The sequence below is a fragment of the Sorex araneus genome, chromosome 1 (assembly GCF_027595985.1).
Source record: "Sorex araneus isolate mSorAra2 chromosome 1, mSorAra2.pri, whole genome shotgun sequence".
NCBI classification, from domain to species: Eukaryota; Metazoa; Chordata; class Mammalia; order Eulipotyphla; family Soricidae; genus Sorex; species Sorex araneus.
The window spans coordinates 106,197,457-106,216,590 of NC_073302.1; the positions used below are offsets into that span (position 1 = coordinate 106,197,457).

At 63.3% G+C, this 19,134-nt stretch overlaps 1 protein-coding gene across 1 annotated transcript in view; it reads right to left on the reverse strand.

Annotated features, from left to right (window-relative positions):
- Positions 1-1,281: 1,281 nt before the first annotated feature.
- ANKH (ANKH inorganic pyrophosphate transport regulator) overlaps positions 1,282-19,134 on the reverse strand; it is a 102,210-nt gene continuing 84,357 nt past the window's right edge. The window contains exons 4-12 of the mRNA XM_055130459.1: positions 17,954-18,037; positions 16,271-16,441; positions 13,726-13,860; positions 12,759-12,851; positions 11,008-11,103; positions 6,051-6,180; positions 3,827-3,950; positions 3,620-3,719; positions 1,282-2,163 (exon numbers count right to left, since the gene is read on the reverse strand). Coding sequence (XP_054986434.1) covers positions 2,050-2,163; positions 3,620-3,719; positions 3,827-3,950; positions 6,051-6,180; positions 11,008-11,103; positions 12,759-12,851; positions 13,726-13,860; positions 16,271-16,441; positions 17,954-18,037 — 1,047 coding nt within the window. The 3' untranslated portion in view covers positions 1,282-2,049. The remainder of the gene's footprint in view (positions 2,164-3,619; positions 3,720-3,826; positions 3,951-6,050; positions 6,181-11,007; positions 11,104-12,758; positions 12,852-13,725; positions 13,861-16,270; positions 16,442-17,953; positions 18,038-19,134) is intronic.

Here is a 19,134-nt window from a genome sequence, read left to right on the forward strand (position 1 = left end):
CCTGGGGGGCGCGGGGGGCCGCTATGGGGTGCAGGGAATCGACCCGGGGTCGTTGCGTGCGAGGGCTTCACCCCTACCCTGTCCCTGCTCGCAGTCGAGGGGGATCGGCCAGTCTCTATGTGCAGGGAATCGACCTGGGACCGTTGCGTGCGAGGGCTTCACCCCTACCCCGTCCCTGCTCGCAGTCGAGGGCGATCGGCCAGCCTGGCGTCCCCCAGGAACCAGGGGTCCGAGGTGCAAGGTCCAAGCCCTCGAGCAGGCTCCCCGCGGCTGGCCTGGGCCCCGTGGGGTCTGTCTCTCCCTGAGCTCGAAGTGACCACGACGAAGACGACGGTGGCGCCCTCCCTGCCCAGGACGCCTCCCTTGTGGCTCCTGGGCCGCCCCCTGGCTTTGGGGGAGAAGGAATGAAACCGACCTGGTCACAGCGACGCTTCAGCTCCAAGCCCACCGGCACGCAAGAAAACACACGGGATAAAAAATAACGGCTGTTTAATTTTCTGGTCATGGACTTTTAAAAAAGCTGATACAATTAGTTCCCTGGCCCAGCCCGCCCCGTCTCAGGGTCCCTGCGGAACCCCCCCCACCCCCCCCCCGCCAGGACGGCTCCTTCTTCCCCAGAGCTCACCGAGGGCACAGCCTGAGGACTGTCCCCCCGGGGCGGGGCCTTGGAGGGTGCCCCGGGGGCCGGCACGCGAATGCCAGCCCGAGCTGGTGGGGTGGCTGGTGGGTGGGTGGCGGGGGGGCTTGACAGCCTTGCAGGAGACATGAAAGGTCACCCCGAGAACCGGGAAGGGCAGCACGGGGCCCTCGGCGGCCAGGAACAAGCGTCCCCGGCCCACTCCCGTTCCCGGAGACGCGCGCTTGGCAGACAGACACGGCCGCACGCCAGGCCCGTCCGCCCCAGCGGCTTCCGACGGCCGGTCTTTAGTATTAGAGACATTTTATTGAAAATGCGAAAATAGGAAATGTAGTATAGCTTAAAATAAATTATATAACATATACAGTATATCTTTTATCTTTTTAAAATATTTGGTGGGGGGGGTCGTTTAGGTTCTGTCAGTCGAGGAATTTTGATGCAATCAAAAATTTGGTAAACGGTGTCCATAATCCTTATTGTTATTATTATTATTATTATTTTTTTAAATTATTTTTAATCCTCCCCAATGGGGGGAAAAGAAAAAGAAAAAGAAAAACCCTGCTTCTCGAAACTTAGAAAAATAGACTACCGGACGTGGACTTCAAATGTGTCCTTTTGGGGGACTGGCCCCTCGTGACCCTTGAGGCTGCTGTTCTCGGGGGGTGACGGGGGTGTGGGGGAGGGGCAGGGTTCCGGCCTGCTTGCGACGAAAGCAGGGGGGGGGCCCGCTGTGGCCGGGCCACGGCCCCCGCGTGGGTTAGGACGCGAGCGCGTGACTTAAAGCTTCAGTTCCCGCCAAGGAGGGCAGCGCCCGGCCAGCTGCTCCGTCCACTGCCCGCGTGACGGGGAGGGCAGAGCCAGCCCCTCGGCTAGGGGCGGTGGACTAAGCTGTGTGGCCACGCAGCGGGGGGAGTGACACGAGACAAGAGGGGCCCCTCCTCTCCAGACACCCTAATAAGGGGCCACGCCGAGGCGGGGGGGTGCAGGCGGGGGTCCGTTTCCCCCGCAGGGCGCGCTCACTAGCAGTCCCCGTGGACACGGGCTCTGGCCACATGCCGGTCAGTTCAGGGCTGTGCTGCGGTCCCTGGCATGGTGGCCCCTGGTGTGGGAGTGATCGGGCGTCCTCCTCGGAGAGACGCGGAGTGGGGTGGGCTGGGCGCGGCCTTTGGCTCCAGGTGGCGATTGTCCGGGGGAGGGGCGGGAGGCCCTGGTACCGTGGGGGTCCGGGAAGTGGTGGGGGTGCCGTGGCCACTCGTGTCCGTCGGCACCGGGGGGCGGGGAGCGGGCGCCCCGGGCTGCTGGTCGTGGGCGTGTGGAACCCGGACGACAAAGGCCTCTTCTCTCCCCGGGAGGCCCCCACGAGCCGGAGGGCGCGGTCCAGGGGGCGCGGGCGGGCGGGCGGGCGGGGGGCCTTACTCGGTCTCCTCCCGCATCTCCACCACGTCGGCCCCCTCCTCGGCCGCAGGGATGTCCGTCATGGCCGAGTCCTCCCCCTCCGCGGCCGTGCCGTTCTCCGCCTTCTTCTTCTAGGGGGACAGGATGGGGTGTCAGTGAGGGCTGGGTTGGGGGTGCGGCCACAGTGCCAAGAGCAGCTGGGGGCAGGACCGTCCCCACTGCCTGTGTGCACTGTCCCCCTGCCTCCAGGGACCGTCCCCTCACTGACCCCTGGACCGTCCCCTCCCAGCCCGCGTGGACCGTCCCCTCCCCGTCCCCCTGACTCTCATTCCCAGCTGGGGGCGACCTCCCCAGGGTGACCCCAAGCTCCCAGATCCTCCCAGTGCAAAAGCCTTCCGCCCCCTCCACCCTGCGTGCGCCTCCGTCCTGCTGCCCAGCCCCTCCGGGCCCCTCTCAGGGGCATCGTCTCTTGGGCCCAGTTGGCGCAGACACCATCCACACCACCACCCACCCCGGGGACCCAGTTCAAGGCTTCGGGCCTCCTTCAGACCCCTGCCGGGCCCCCTTCCCGGGCCCCTGCCCGTTGGTGGGCGTCCGGCAGAGCCCGGGGCAGGCGCCAGCTCCCGAGTCCAGCCCTGGGTGCCCTGGATGGACACGGCGAGATGGCAGCCCTGAGCCGCCAGCAGGCAGGCGTGTGCGGTCTGGGGGAGGCGCGTGTGAGGCGGTGATTCATGTGCTCTCCACACGCACTGTGTGTTTCCACGGGTGACGCTGTGGGCCAGGGTCTGTGGCAGGAGTGTCTCCGCACACGCTCTGCCTCTGTGGCACTGTCTGTGCTAGCATGTCACGCACGGTGTGTGTGCACAGCATGGGGGCTGCATGCCGCGTGCTGTGTCAGACGTGTGTGCCCATGTGCTCTGTAGGCCGTCTCAGTGTGCACGGCAGATGTGTCCTGTAGGGTCGAGGGTACTGTATGTACGCTGCCTCTGCCCTGTAGGATTGTCTGTACTATACGGCTGATCTGACTATGTGTATGCTGTGTGACTGTGCTGCACATAGGCGTCTGTGGGCATGTATGGCGTACATTCGGGCCATGCAAGCTCTGTGTGCTGGTGTGTCATGCAGACAATACAGCCTACCAGCTGGTCCTGGCGCTCTGAAAGAAAATGTGTTCTCTCTGTGCTGTACTTGTGTTGTGTACTGTGTGGGCTGTGTGTGTGCTGTGTGTACTGTGTGTGATGGTATGTGTGGTATATACTGTGTGTGCCACGTGTGTACAGTGTGTGCACTGAGCATATGTGTCTTGCATTTGCTGTGTGCGCGCCATAGGTGTATGTGTGCTGTCTATGTACTGGTGTGCTCTGTGTGTGCCTTGTGTATACTGTGTGTGCTCTGTGTGTGCTGTGTGTGTGCTTTGTGTACACTGTGTGTGTGCTGTGTGTGTGCTGGGCTGGGGCTGGGCTGGAGAGGGAAGGAAGCGCAGGGTGGGGGTGGGAGGGGCACCTGAGGCCCCCGAGGCCACTGGTGTGGGCGTGCGGGTGGGGCTGTGCCGCCCGCCCCCGCCCCCGCGCCCCACGCCTGGCTCACCTGCTTCCTGTAGACGTAGCAGGCGGCGATGGCCACCATGGCGGACTCGCCCACGAAGCCGGCCAGGAGGGAGCCCACGCCCAGGGTGGCGCCATGGACCCTGCGAGGGGCACAGGCCGGGGTCAGGGGGCCGCCCAGCCCGCCGAGCCCCCTCCGCCCTGAACCCTGAGACTCCCCCCTCCCCCCCGGCCCTGCCCCGCCACGCACCCCAGGTAGGGCAGGACCACGAGGCTGGCGATGAGCACGATGATGCGGAGCACGGAGCTGGGCGCCAGCACGAAGGTCTTCTTGAGCGTCATGAGCCAGCCGGTGAGGTGGGCGCGCACGGTCACTGCGGGGACAGCGGGCGGGCAGGTCTGTGGCTGTGCACCCGCAGAACCCAGGGCCTCCATGCCCGAGGCCCGGAGGCCTGGGGGTCACCGCCCTGCCAGCCACGCCCCCCTGGCCCTGCACCCCACCAGCCACAGCCCCCCCGTCCCGCCAGGGGCTTCAGCCCTCCCCACCTGGCTCTGGCACCATCACCGGCGGTGGGCAGTAGACCCACACCCCCCAGCCCCTCCTGAGACCCACTGGCTGACCACATAGGAGCGGCCACGGTGGGGGGGCCTGTCCAGTTTGCTTCCGGGTGAGCAACCGGGAAGGGGGTTCCATGCCGGAGCCCCTCACCCACCTCCCGAGGTGAGGCTGTCACCCCCCTCCCCCTCCCCCTCCCCCGGCCCGGGGAGGGTGTGCCAGGTGCTGGGGTACACTCGGGGCTGGTTGGGAGGAAGCTCAGGGTCCGGGTGGGCCCCACTCTGCCCACAGCTGGCTGGGGTGGTCTGTCTGGGGCGCAGACCACAGGAGCACTGGCCCAGGGGCACCGGACAGGTGCAGCGGGCTCTACTCCGGCCTGTGCGTGCATGTGTGGCCACTAGGTGGCAGCAGTGCAACGCCTGGCTCCTTCCCCGCTGGTCACCTGGACCGCAGGGGCGGCTAGTGGCCTAACTCGGGGACACGCCACCTGCCCCGGCCGCCACTGTCTCCACACTCAGCTTTTTTTTTTTTTGCTTTTTGGGTCACACCTGGCGATGCACAGGGGTTACTCCTGGCTCTGCACTCAGGAATTACCCCTGGCGGTGCTCAGGGGACCATATGGGATGCTGGGATTCGAACCCGGGTTGGCCGCGTGCAAGGCAAACGCCCTACCCGCTGTGCTATCACTCCAGCCCCTCCACACTCAGCTTTGGTTGTTTTGGGGCCACATCCTGCAGTGCTCAGGGCTTCATCCTGGTGATGGTGGGGGGGTGGGAGGGATATTTACGTGCCCGGGATGAAACCGGGGCTTGGGGCCACTGTCCTGTCCCTCCGGCCCTACTCAGGCTGTTATAGATTCGGGCATCTAGAACCGAGCGTTTGGGTGGTCCATGGAGGACCAGTAATGCCACGGACCAGGTAGAGAACTTCCTGCCTCCAGCCCTGCCTCCCAGAGCGCCACAGCCCTACTTCCTACTTTACTGCTCCTCCTAGAAACATTGTAGCCACAAGCACTAACCGCGGCTGTCAGCACCCCTGGCGCACACAGGACTAGCGACCCCCTCCTGAGCTGCTGCCCCTTCCGACGGCCCTGGGCAGTCTCCGCGTCCTGCATCCCTTCCCTCTGCCCATCCTCACTGCACACCTCCAGGCCCTAGTTCAGTTTCTTAGTTTTGTAGGTCTTTCTAATTCCTCCTAGTTTGTTTGTTTGTCTGTTTTCGGCGATGCCCAGGGCTACTCCTGGCTCTGCACTCGGCTCCCTCCTGGCAGGGCTCAGGGGACCCTAGGGGGTGCCGGGGACCAACCCTAGGTTGGCATGAGTAAGGCAAGTCCCCTACCCATGGTACTATCCCTTTGGCCCTCTTTTCTTATTAAAAAAAAAAATATTTTTTTGGATGTTCTATTAGTCAGTGCTAAGAATTTTCCTACATGTTTGAGTTTCTGTCACTTCAGCCTCACTCGGGAGACAGAGCCGGTCTCCTCGCCCTGACGGAAAAGTCTGCTCACCGAGTCCGGGGCCTAGACTCCAGGGCGGGCGGGAGGGAGGGAGGGAGCGGGTGTCCATCTGGCCCCAGGAGCCTCGCCCCAGGGAGCCCCACGTGGAGACAGGAGTCTGCAGGCCCTGAGCAGGGCGTGGCCCCCAAGCAAACCAGGTCCCCAGAGGGCCCGGAAGTCCTTCTCCAGCCCCTTCCCGTCCTGGGGAAGTGCCAGCTCTTCTCTTCCTGCTTTGGGCCGACATCAGCAAACGTTTCCCCAGAAAGAGGCACCCGGGCGGCAAGGGATTCCTCTCAACACGGTTTTCTGCCCGTTCCTGGGCCTCGCCTGGCGGTGCTCAGGGCTTGGGCCTGGCTCTGTGCTCCGGGGTCACTTCTGGCGGGGCTCGGGGGACGGAACCCGGGTGGGCTGCGTGCGCCCTCACCTGGCACGGGGAAGAAGGAGAAGATGCGCAGGGGCACGACGCACAGCTCAGCGAAGGCGAAGTCCACCCCGATGATGTCGATGAGGATCTTCTCGGAGACGTTGGGCGTCCAGAACATCACGAAGCAGAGCTGGGGGGCGGGGACAGCCGTGAATGCGTGGGGCAGTGGGGGGGCTGCCCGGGGACTCCCAGGGTCTGGTCAGGATGAGGGAGAGAACAGGCGCCGTGCGTGTGCGTGGTGTGTGTCCTGGGGAAGCACCCAGACAAGTGGAGAGAATAGGTCCCGAGTGAGTGTGTGTGTGTGTGTGTGTGTGTGTGTGTGTGGTGTGCGTATGTGTATGAGTGTGGTGTATATGTGTGTGTGTCTGTGGTGTGTATGTGTGGTGTGTGTGGTGTGTGTATGTGTGAGTGTGTGTGGTGTGTGTATGTGTATGTGTGTGTGTGGTGTGTGTATGTATGTATGTGTGTGTGCGTGTGTGTGTGTCCTGGGGAAGCACCCAGACAAGTGGAGAGAATAGGTCCCGTGTGTGTGGTGTGCATATGTGTATGTGTGTGGTATATATGTGTGTGTATATATGTGTGTCTGTGCTGTGTATGTATGATGTGTGTACATATGTGTATGTGTGTGGTATATATGTGTGTGTGTATATGTGTGTCTGTGCTGTGTATGTATGATGTGTGTACATGTGTGTATGTGTGATGTGTGTATATGTGTCTGTGTGTGTCTGTGGTGTGTATGTATGATGTGTGTATGTGTGTGTGTGTGGTGTGTGTATCCTGGGGAAGCACTCGGAGAAGGACTTAGCTGTGGTCACTGGTTGTGCACGCGCAGACTCTGGCTTCATCCCAGCAGCACTGATGCCCGCCCCCGCCCGGCCCCCCTCAGAGCTGGAGCACAGCTGGACAAACGGGACCCCCCTCCAAGCGTCACCAGGAGCGAGCCTAAAACATCCAGCTGGGGGCTGGAGCCATAGCACAGTGGACAGCGGGGAGGGCGTTTGCCTGGCACGCGGCAGACCTGGGTTCAAGTCCCAGCATCACATACGGTCCCCTGAGCACCGCCAGGAGTAATTCCTGAGTGCAGGGCCAGGAGTAACCCCTGAGCATCTCCGGGTGTGACCCAAAAAGATAAAAGCAACAACAACCATCCAGCTGGGAGGCGCCACCCGGGAACCACCACCCACCCCCGCCACTGATGTTCGGCTGGAATTTAAAAGTGCAAGAACGCCTGCCTTCATGTAGACAGACAGAGTTCCCGCCTGTTTCCATGTAGACAGACAGAGTTCCCGCCTGCCTTCATGTAGACAGACAGAGTTCCGTACGAAGAGGAGGTCAGGCCGCCCCCACTGGATGGAGCTGGAGAGTATCCGGGGTTAGAGGACAGAGGCTCGGGGTGAGAGAAACGGGACAAACTGGTCACGCAGGGAGTGTGAGGGGGAGGACGGGGAGGGGCTCGGAGAGCACAGTGGAGGGTCCTGGAGTGCCGAGTGAAGGCCTGTCCGTGAGCCACAGCGGCCAGGGGAAAAGTCAGAGATGCCCCGAGCGGCAGCCTGCGGGGAAGACGGGGCCGGGAGAAGGGCTGTCGGACACGGCATGCCTGAAACTCAGTCACGGTGACTGCAGACCACAGTGCTCCATGAAAAGAAAAATGCTGTTTCTCCTCTGCATCCGCCAAGGCTGTGACCCCGGGAGGGTGTCACGCGCCCAACAGCAGGGGGCGCCAACACCCACCGCGGGGGCGGCTGCAGGCCTTGCCCCGCTCCCCTGGGCTGAGTCTATTTCTGGGGCCCTCAGCGGCTTCCCTGCGCCCGTCCCCGTGCAGGTGGGTCTGGGCGGTCACGGTCCAGCGGGACTAGGGTCTCGGGGGTGGGGGAGGGGTGGGCGGAGAGGAGCGTTTTAGTGGCCGACGGCTTGGAAGATAAAATCAAACAGCAGCAGATGTGCGGGAGGCTGCCGGGAAACTGAGGTCACACTCGAGGCCCCCAGTGCCCCCGATATGCACCGGGCACGAAGCCGGGGCGCTGTGGCACTGTGGACTGGGCACCCATGGCCCCGGGGCTGGAAAGGGAGGGAGGCCGGGGGGGGAGGGGGTCTGGGCTCCTGCAGCCTCCTTCTGGCCCGTGTCCAGGAGAGCGGGGGGCCTTGCGGGGGGGCACCTCCTCCCAGCTCCGCGTGGCTGAGGACGGGGAGCTTCGGGGGCCAGGGGAGGGGGCGAGACCACCCCCCAGCCCCGAGTATGCGCTGCACCCCCGTCCTGGGCCCAAGAGTAAGGAGGGTCTGTCTGTTCGTGTGTGTGTGTGGGGGGGTTGGACAGTGGCCGTCCTTGTTGGCCACAGGGTCCGAGGGACACCGGGGATGAGCCCCCAGCAGCGTGCGGGCAGGAAGGGGCGGGCCCGGGGGCTGGGGTGGGCACAGTGGGTCCCACTGCTGGGGGCGCTGCTCTCTCTGGGGTGTGAGCGTGACCTCGGGGAAGGTGGGGGGTGGGGGCCGCTCTGTCTCTTAAGGAAGGAGATTTCCGGGCGGGGGGGTCCCGGGCAGGGCCCCACCTCCTTCAGCCCCGCGTCCTGACCTTTCCGCACCACGCCCTGCCTTCCTTGTTCCCTTCCGGGGCGCCCCCTCCCAGCCCGGGTTACGGGGTCCCTAGCTCCCTCTCCTTTGCGCCATCTTCCACCTGGCGCCCCCTGGAATACTGGGGGGGCTGGGCCCGGGGCTCCCCGGGGGGCTGGGCGGAGCTGCAGGGGCAGCACTGACAGGCAGACACCCAGGGTCCCCCACCCCCAGGTGGGATGGTGGCGGTCACCCCCCTGTCCCCCCCCCCCGGCGCGGTCACCTTCCTCCCCCAGTGCCTGGGCCAGCAGAGCCGCCCCCGGGAGCAGGTGGCAGGGATTAGGGCTATAAATAGCCGCGTGCCCAGTGGGCTGCCCTTCTGAGGGGGTGGGGGGGCCTCGTGTCCGTCTCTGGCCGCTGGGGGAGAGCAGACAGAAGCCCTCCGGGGCGTGAGAGGCGCCCCGAGTCCAGCCTGCTCCCTCGGCTCCCTCAAGGCCGGACCCTCTGAAGCTCCGGCTCTGCCCCGGCCTCACCATGGGGCGGGGGGGGGGGGGCTGGAGTCCCCATGCGTCACCGTCCCAGGCCCGATGTCCACAGGCCGCCCCACCTGCTGGCTTCCCCATGAGGACGCACCTGAGGAGACCACCGCCCCCAAGCACAAGCCGACCTCCAAGTGCCACAGCCCCAGGCCTCTCCCAGAAACCCAGGACAACCCCTGTCCCAGCATGCGCGCCCTTGCCCCAGGAGCACTGGGCCCTGAGCTCAGGTCTAAGCTGAGCTACCCTGTCCCGCTCAGGAGCAGAGTCTCTGGTCCCTCCCTGAGAGCCCTGGGTCCCCTCAAGGCACATGACCTGGGGCCACCTGCAGACCTTAGAGGGGGCAGCCGGGGCAGGGGGAAGGAACGCGGAATTCAGGGGCACTGAAAGAGGCGGCAGCGACAGGCCGGAGCGATAGCACAGCGGGGAGGGCGTTTGCCTTGACGTGGCCAACCCGGGTTCAATTCCCAGCATCCCATAGGGTCCCCCAAGCACCGCCAGGAGTCATTCCTGAGTGCAGAGCCAGGACTGAGCCCTGTGCATCGCTGGGTGTGACCCAAAAAGCAAAAAAAAAAACCAACAAAGGTGGCATCGAGCAGAAGGCACGGGAGGGGTGCGGGGCGGGGAGCCATACGGGGAGGGGTGCGGGGCAGGGAGCCTCGAGGCTGGGTGACACCCACGGCCGGCCACACCACTGTCCTCAGCCCAGGAAGAGGCGCTTTGCTTTGTTTCTATTTTGGGCCACTCCTGGCAGTGCTCAGGGGACACTCCTGGCAGGGCAGGGCAGGGGGGGAGGGGTGCCTCTGCGGGGTCAGAGGTCACACCCGGCCCCATGCACAGCGCGCCCTTCCCCCACTGCAGTGTTGCTCCAAAAGATGCACTTGTGTGTTTGTTTGTTTGTTTCTGGGCCACGCCTGCTCCGGGGTCTCTCCTGGCGGTGCTCGGGGGGCCGTGTGGGTGGCTGTGTTCCAAGGCAAGTGCCCTCCCCGCTCTTCGGGGCAGAGAGAGGTGAGATCCAGATCCCACCACCCCCCATTCATCTTTAGAACACAAACGCACAGGCGACAGTGACCTGATTCCTGTTCATCACAACCTCCAGTGCCACACCAGCCCCGGGTGCGGACGGTGCCTCTGCATCTCTGGGGACGTTATCTCGACGCGGAGAAGCGGGGAGGGTGTTCACGAAGGCGATGGGTCTGTGCCGAGGCCCGTGTTGTGTATGCATGTATGTATGTATGTGAATATATGTGTGGTGTGTGTCCATGTATACATGTATGTATGTGTACACGTGCATACGTGTAGCATACGTGTATATGTGTGCACGCATGTGTGCATGTATGTGCATATGTGTACATGTGTTTATGTGTATCATGCATGCATGTGTATATGTGTACAAGTATATATGCATGCATGTGTACATGTCTATATGTGTACGTGTGTACACGTGTGTATTTATGTATGTGTATATGTGTGTATATATGTATAAGTGTATATGTGTGTATATGTACGTGCGTGTGTGTGTATATATGTGTGCGTGTGTGTCCATGATGGTGTGTGGCTGGGGCTCCAGCACATGGGCACGGCAGGGACACAGACACAAGACTGAAGCTGTGTCCAGGGAAATGGAAGTAGCTCCAGCCACGTCACGAGAGGGACAGGAGAGACTGGCCGAGAAGCCCGGGTGTCTGAGAACGCTCTGGCCGCCACTCAGCAAGGGCCAGTGCCCCAGAGGTGCCGAGAACCGCCAGGGGCCAGGCTCCGGGCCGGGAGAGCTGTCCTTGCTCTGGGCCGCTGGCCTGCCACGAGAGCGGCCTACCGTGCAGGACAGTCGCGTGCTCTAACGGGCGCCCCCCGCCCCTCATGCGGCTCCTCACCGTCAGAGACAAGGCCATGCAGACGAACGTGAACTTCTTGATGTGGGCGCCCGTCACCGTGTTGCTGGTGCTCACCAGCTTATTGCTGGGGTTGTTCTGGGGAGAGAAGCACAAGGGTGAGGGCCCCGGCATCCCCGGGGAAGAGAAGGACAAGGGTGAGGGTCCCGGTGTCCCCGGGGAGGAGAAGGACAAGGGTGAGGGTCCCGGTGTCCCGAGGAACGAGGACAAGGGTGGGGGCCCCGGTGTCCCCGGGGAAGAGAAGGACAAGGGAGGGGGCCCCGGCATCCCCGGGGAAGAGAAGGACAAGGGAGGGGGCCCCGGCGTCCTGGCTCTCTTGCTGCAGGGGCAGCTCGGCCCGTGGGCTCAGGAGGCCGAGACCCCGCACAGCCCGGCCCCTGCACACGGACACGGGCCCGAGCTCCGTCTCTGCCGCCTGCCCGCCCGCCCGCCCGGCGTCTCCCCACAGGCCCGGCCCGGCCCGTGGGAGGCAGCGGTGTGGGGGGCCTGGCCCGGGGCCCGCCTGCCTCCCACCCGGCCTCGTCCTTCCGGCCTCAGCTCCCGCGGCTCCCCTCAGCCCGAGTGTCGCAACCTCGCCCGCCCACGCACAGACACCTGCTCCCAGGGCCGCTCGGCAGGGCTGGGGCCCAGACCAGGGCGGGCGGAGCCCCCGAGGCTGCTTGCACAACCCTTAGACCCTCGCTCGGCTGCACTGGGACCAGGAGGCTGGTGGGGCACCCTGGGCCTGGGCTCCCTGGCCCCCACTCGCCCAGGATGGACGCCCAGGCAGGAAGGCTCTTCTGAGGAGCTGGCGCGACTGTGGCCTCTGGCCCCTTTCAGGGACAGCTGAGGGCCGGGTCCAGCTGCTCTCAGAGCCCCGGGTGGGGGCAGCTGGGTGCTTGGTGCGCACAGGCAAGGAGCGAGACACCTCACAACTCACAGTGGCCCTGGGGACAGCAAGGGGTCACTGCTCCTGGGGTGTGTGTGTGTGTGTGTCTGTGTGTATCTGTGTGTTGTGTGTCTGCATGTGTGTACATGTCTGTCTGTGCGTGTGTGTATGTGTGTATATGTGTGTATGCGTGTCTGTACATGTGTGTGTGTGTGTAGGGGGACAAGGGGAAAGCATTACAGGTAGAGGTCGGCCTCAACTCCTCCTTAGCATGTTCAGGAGGGCGAGGACAGATGTTGAGAGTGAGTAAAATCCACAGGTGGGCTGCAGTGTCACAGGCTGAGGAGTGGGGTGTGTGAGCACGGTGTGTGTGTGTGTGTGTGTGAGTGTGCATGTGTGCACATGTGTGTATGTGAATGAGGTCAGGTGAATATGAGATTGTGTGCATGTGTGTAGACTGCATGTTTGCATGTGCATGTATGTAGATTGTGTGTGCATGTTTGAGACCGCATGTGTGTGACAGTACACAAGGTTGTGTGCATGCATGTATACATGAGTGCATATATATATGAGCATTTGCATGTATGTGTATGAGTGCATGTACATGTGTATGTGACGATGTGCGTGTACATGACATCACATGTGTGTATGTGTGTGTGTATGTGTGAATGTGAGTACGTGTTTGTGAGTGTACACACATGTGTATGTGCGCGCGTGTGTGTGCACACTGGATGTTTTCCCCTCACCCTGGTTCTCTTCGCCCTGCACACAGCCCTTCACCTCACTAAGGGGCTGCCAGCACCCCCAGCCCAGGCCCTGCACCGCCCCACGAGGCGCCCGCCGGCCGGCGCCTGGACGGCCTCACCTTGTCGAAGGCGGGGTAGACGGCACGGATCTCCGTCAGCCATCCGTACGGCATGTGGCCCACGGGGTACGTCGCCGTCAGAATGGCCACCGCCTGCAGGGGGATGTGACAGCGGGTGAGCGAGCTGCCGGAGGCATGTCTCTGGGCTCTGTCACCCCCCAGGGCGACTGCTGGCGGGTCTGTCCCCCAGGCTGGCCCAGTGCAGCAGGGTCTGCCGGGAGCGCAGGGCCTGGGGCTGGGGGCAAGGTCTGGGGGGGGCACAGCAGGGGGCAAGGCGTGGGGCACGCCCGAGTCCTTGCCCGAGGGGGAGGGGCCCGGGTGCCTCTGCGACCCAACAGGCCAGCACTGCCCCGCCCGCCCCCCCATGCACCCTGGCACTGCTGGGTCACCCCCGGGGGTCCCGACAGCCCTCAGGGGGCGGGCGTCTGCCGGGGTAAGGCTTCAGCCGGGGGTTCTGGAGGAGGCAGGCGGGGGGGCAGAGCAGCCTTGCTACCCACCCCCTGGACCCAGGTTGGATCCCTGGCACCACGGGGTCCCCTGAGCACCCCTGGGTGCGGCCCGGGGGTGGGGGGTTCCTGGCACCACAGGGCCAGAGCAGCGCCACACCTTCCCGCCGGAGCCCACGAACCAGGGCGGCTGGGCCTGGTCCTGCTGGCAACGGGCCCGGCTGGGAACACCCCGCCAGGAGCCACCCACCCAGGTCGTGCGGACGCTGTGGAGGGCGGCAGAGAGGCCCTTGGGGGAAGCGAGAGCAGCAGGACTGGCCTGCAGAGCCCCGGCCCACACGAGGGTGCGGCAGAGACGCAATCCCGTGGCCACCCAACAGCCGAGAGCGGCCCGCACGGCTGCCCGGCGTGGCTGGGCCCCACCACGAGTCCAGGGCGAACTGGACCCAGATCTGCTGACCCTGGCCCCCTCAGCCTGGGTGGCCCCCAGGGGGTGTGTCCAGGAGAGGGACCCGACCTACCTCTGTGGCCGCAGAGCTGCCGCCAAGGTCTCGGGAGACGAAGAGGTTGACAATGGGCCTGCTGATCCTCTGGGTGGCCAGGATGAGGGCCAGCGGCCACCAGAAGCTCAGCATCTTCCTTATGGTCGCATCCCCCTGGGGAGGGAACAGACACGGGCCCCCTCAGCGACCCCGGCAAGAGCCCGGTTCTCCCTCCGTCCACTGCAACTTGAGCCAGCGAGCAGCAACTTAGCACAAGGGACACCTCTGTCCACGGGTGAGCAGGACACGTGCAGTCTCTCGCCGACGTCTGGACACCCGTTTCAGCCTGGGGCTCAGACCACCTTTCCCAATTCTCCCCAAGGGAGCCCCCAAACCTGGGCCCAAGTTACAGGCTCGAAACTCCCCCCCCGTTTTTTTTTCCTTCTTGGGTCACACCTGGCGATGCTCAGGGGTTACTCCTGGCTCTGTGCTCAGGAATGACCCCTGGCAATGCTTGGGGGACCCTATGGGAAGCTGGGAATCGAACCCGGGTCGGCCACGTGCAAGGCAAACACCCTCCCCGCTGTGCTAGCGCTCCAGCCCCTCGAAACCCTTTTCTTGGTTTAAACCGTCAGACCAACTAGCTAGAAGCCACGTTGTAAGACGTAGCCCTCAGAAATTAATAAAAAGAAAAAAGCTTAAAAATTTATTTTGGAATCACTCGGCTCACATGTGTGCCCAGTTATTTGGGCACCGGGTGCATCTGGATACAGTCAGAGGCCTCGGACCCCGGAGCGCTCACGCTGCGGGCACGGGTTTGGGACCCTTGGCACCGGGCGAGAGCTCTAGCCAAGGTGTCGTGAAACCCGGCTCTCATTAGGCGGCCCTGGCTCGAGTTGGGCCTGGGGCTTGGTTTCCTTCTTTTCCTTTATTTTTTCTTTTGGGGTCACACCTGGCGATGCACAGGGGTTACTCCTGGCTCTGCACTCAGGAATTACTCCTGGCGGTGCTCAGGGGACCGTATGGGATGCTGGGAATTGAACCCGGGTTGGCTGCATGCAAGGCAAACGCCCTCCCTGCTGTGCTATCGCTCCAGCCCCGGTTTCTTTCTTTTTGAGTTGGGGGCTGCACCCAGCCTGCAGGGCCTCGCATGGGCCAGTGTGGCTCAGGGCCAGCGGGGTGTCCTCAGCCCCGAGAGCACCGTGTGGGGGACGGCAGGAACGGGGGCAGCAGGAAACCATCTCGGCCACAACAGCCATTCCCTCTGCGGGCGGCTGGGGTCCACTGCCCAGCTGCCACCAGCACGAGCCCTTGGATGTGGCTGTCCCAGGGACAGAGAGTGTCCCCGGGTCCCACGTGGAGGGGAGTGACCACGCCCTCTCTCCGGACCGTCCACAGGGCTCCAGGTGCAGTGGGGAGGGGGCAGACTCGGGCCACATGTGGCCACACCCGACTGCTGCCCAGCCAGAGGGCATGAGCCCAAAGGGTAGACAAGACCCACGTGTGTGCTGGTACCCAGAGTGCGGTCAGCCTGGGGAGGACAGGACGCCTGGGCCTGGGCCTGCCCTGAGGGGACCCTTGCTCGGACCTTATGTGACCTCCCGGGCACTGGCCAGCTCCAGCCCCAAAGAGATATTCAGCCTCCCTCCCTTCTTCCCTCCTCCTTTCCTCCCTCCCTCCCGCTCTCCCTCTCTCCTTCCTTCCTTCCTTCCTTCCTTCCTTCCTTCCTTCCTTCCTTCCTTCCTTCCTTCCTTCCTTCCTTCCTTCCTTCCTTCCCTCCTTCCTTCCCTCCTTCCCTCCTTCCTTCCTTCCTCTCTTCCTCCCTTCCTCCCTTCCTTCCTTCCCTCCTCCCTTCCTTCCTTCCTTCCTTCCTTCCTTCCTTCCTTCCTTCCTTCCTTCCTTCCTTCCTTCCCTCTCTCCGTCTCTCCCTTCTCTTCTTCTTCCCTTCCTTCCTTCCTTCCTTCCTTCCTTCCTTCCTTCCTTCCTTCCTTCCTTCCTTCCTTCCTTCCCTCTCTCCGTCTCTCCCTTCTCTTCTTCTTCCCTTCCTTCCTTCCTTCCTTCCTTCCTTCCTTCCTTCCTTCCTTCCTTCCTTCCTTCCTTCCTTCCTTCCTTCCTTCCTTCCTCCCCCCACTTCCCTCATCCCTTCTTCCTTCCTCTCTCCCTCTCTCCCTCCGTCCCTCCCTCCCTCCCTCCCTCCTCCTTCCTCCCTTCCTCACCCAGAGGTGCTCAGGGGCCCCTGCCCGGTGCCAGGAATGAGCAGAGACAAGCCCTTTAGCCTCTGCTCTCTCCCCGGCCCCAGCTTCTTTCTGGCCGTGTGCTCCGGGTTCTCTGCTCCCTGGTGCATGGCACTGCCTGGCACCGGTGCCAGCTGCTTCATTCCCGCCGCTGGCAGCCCGGGAAGCCTTTGGCGCCTGCCCCCTCCTGGGTCTGGGAGTCGTGTGCATGGGAGGGGGAGGGCACAGACACCACCCAGACCCGCCGGGACACTGAGATGAACCCGAGGCGCCCTGGGGGGGGGGTCCCGAGGCTCAGAAGCGGTGCCCACCCCGGGCGGAGGGACCCCACAGCGCCTGCCGGCACCTACCCCCAGCTCGGGGCCGCTCCTGTCGGGGATGGCATCGTGGATGTTGCGGTAGTAGCCGAGGCAGAGCGTGGTGCAGCGCACCAGGGCGCCCATGTACAGCGACAGGATGGGGATGAGCAGCGGCTCGCGGCACTCCAAGTGGCTGTGCAGCAGGATGGCGACGAAGACCACCTGGGCGGGCGGGCGGGCGGGGGCGGGTCAGGGGCGCCCTGGGGGCGGGGCTCCGCGGGCGCGCGCGCAGGTGGCGGCGGCGGGGCGCCCGCGGCCAGGGCTCGGCCTGCCCAGGGGGCGGGGGCGCGGGCAGCGGCGAGCCTCAGGGGGCCCCGGCCGCGCTGGGCAGCGGACGCCCTCCAGAGCGGAGAGTGGACCCCGCGCCCCTGAGGTGGGGCTCCCGGGGCGCGGCCGAGAGCGCACGGATCTTGGCTGCGCTTTTTTTTTTGCTTTTTGGGTCACACCCCGCGATGCACAGGGGTTACTGCTGGCTCTGCACTCAGGAATCACCCCTGACCCTCTGGGATGCCGGGGATCGAACCCGGGAAAGCCTCATGCAAGGCAAACTCCCTCCCCGCTGTGTTGTCCCCCCAACCCGAGCGCGCTTTAAAGGATGAACAGTTAACGCTCCAGCGTCAAGGCCAGTGGGTTGTTTGGCAAAGGGGTCCCAGCAGGTGTTGGATAACCCTGGGCTGTCCCTGCTGCTCCCGCAGGGGGCTGAAGGTTTCTTGAGTCACTCCCACACAGTGCAACTGAGGCACACCCAGTTCCACCAGCACTTAGAATCCTACGCTGCTTTTCTCTCTTCTTTATGTCATTTTCATGGTTTAGTTAGCAAGTCCTTTCTGCACAGGCACAGGAAGACAGCTGATACTATGCTCTGTAACATGGGCGGTAACTGGCGGCATCAGAAGTTGACAGCACCAGACCCGGAGAACAGGGCCCTGCTCAGGGCTGGGGCAGGGGGGCCCGGGCGGGCACTGAGCAACCAGCACCCTCGCCTTCCCCCCCAGATCCCCGTCTGGTTAGAGAATTACAGCTGAGTTTCGGTGGGAATCTCTCCTCGGGAAGAAGAAAGAGGCAGGGGAAAGGGTGTGTGTGTGTGTGTGTGTGTGTGTGTGTGCGCGTGCCTGCATATGTGTGCGTGTGTGTGTGCGTGCCTGCATATGTGTGGTGTGTGTATGCGCGTGCATGCATGTGCATGCGTGCGTGTGGTATGTGCGCATGCATGTGTATGTGTGTGCACATGTGTGATATGTGTGCATTTGTGGTGTGTGTGCATGTGTGGCATGTGTACGTGCGTGCATATGTGTGCGTGTGGTGTGTGGTGTGTGCATGTGGGGGTGTGTGTGCGCGCGTGTGTGCATTTGTGTGCGTGCATGTGTGTGTGTGTATGTATGCGTGCGTGCATCTGTGTGCACGTGTGTGTCACAGTGCGTCCTTCACGCGCAGCCGCGGGGGCCAGGGCACAGGAGGGGCATGTCCCACGGGGCTGTTGTTTCCCCAGGCCCTTCCGAGACCCGCCACTCCCTGCTGTCTGCTGAGGGGCCCGGAGACCCGCGGCTCCGCCCACGTGACCCGGCCCTCCGACCCGCCACTCCCCGCACCCCACGGCTCCGCCCACATGCCCCGCCCCCGAGGCGCTCTGCCCGCAGTGGGCAGGGGCCAGGCCCCCTGGGGCCGCTGGCTCACCTGCGCTATGACGTCGGAGATGGAGGCGCAGCCCACCAGGAAGCTGTACTTGTGCTTCAGGAGGATGCCCGCGTGGGTCCAGGCCTGTGGGGAGAGACACGGGTGAGGTGCCTTCGAGACCGGCGGGCCAGGACCCCCAGACTCAAGCGCCATCACCGTCTGACCTTCCCAGGCACTGCAGAGGGGTAAACCCCAAGCACCTGGGTGGGGGGGAATCCCGAATTGGGAAAACAAACAAGCACAACCAAACCAAATTTGGGCATGGAGAGTAGGATCCAAAGGGCTGAAGCCGTGCAAAGGCTCTGGGCTCACCCCCGAGCACTATTCTCTTGAGAACTGCCAGGAGTAACCCCCAAGCACTAAGCTTGGGGGTTAGTCCAGTTAGCCCCCCAAAATAAAGACACCAAAGAGCTAACAACTCTGGTGCTAAGGCTAGATCCACACGAGGTCTTTTCGGGAGGGTTGTGTTTGGGCTACACCGGCTCTGGTTTAGGTCTGGTCCTAGGGGACATGTGCAGTGCCAGGGACCAGACTCGGGGTCCACGTGTGCAGGGCAAGTGCCTTAATCTCCCCCGGCCCGAGATGTCCCTTCTCTCTTTTAAAAAAATTTTGTATTGAATCACGGTGATAACCGCCACGAAGCTGATCGTGCTAGGGGTTTCTGTCACACAAGGGTCTGACACCCAGCCCTCCACCAGTGCACATTTCCCAGCACCAGTGCCCCCTGTTTCCCTCCCCCTGCCCCCCAGGCCCCACCCCCACCCCACCCCTCCCGCCTCTTCTTTCTCCCCCTCCTTTAGTGCATCATGGTTCGAAATCGCAACATGGGTCCTGAGAGCCGTCGTGTCTGCTCGGGGCATTGAGTGTTTTTACCAGGAAGTATCCTTCCTTCCTTCCTTCCTTCCTTCCTTCCTTCCTTCCTTCCTTCCTTCCTTCCTTCCTTCCTTCCTTCCTTCCTTCCTTCCTTCCTTCCTTCCACCCTTTTTGGGGAGGGGGAGGGTGGGGGACAGCACTCTGGTACATCTCTAACACAGGTGAGTGGAAAAGCAAACTTCAGAACTGTAATAAAGGATTTCACCCGTGGGCGCCCTCGGCTGGAGTCAAGGTGGGCAGGAAACGCAACGACCCTGTCCTTCTCAGAGAAGGTGTGGACGCTTTTATCACAGAAGCGGTCAAGCTGC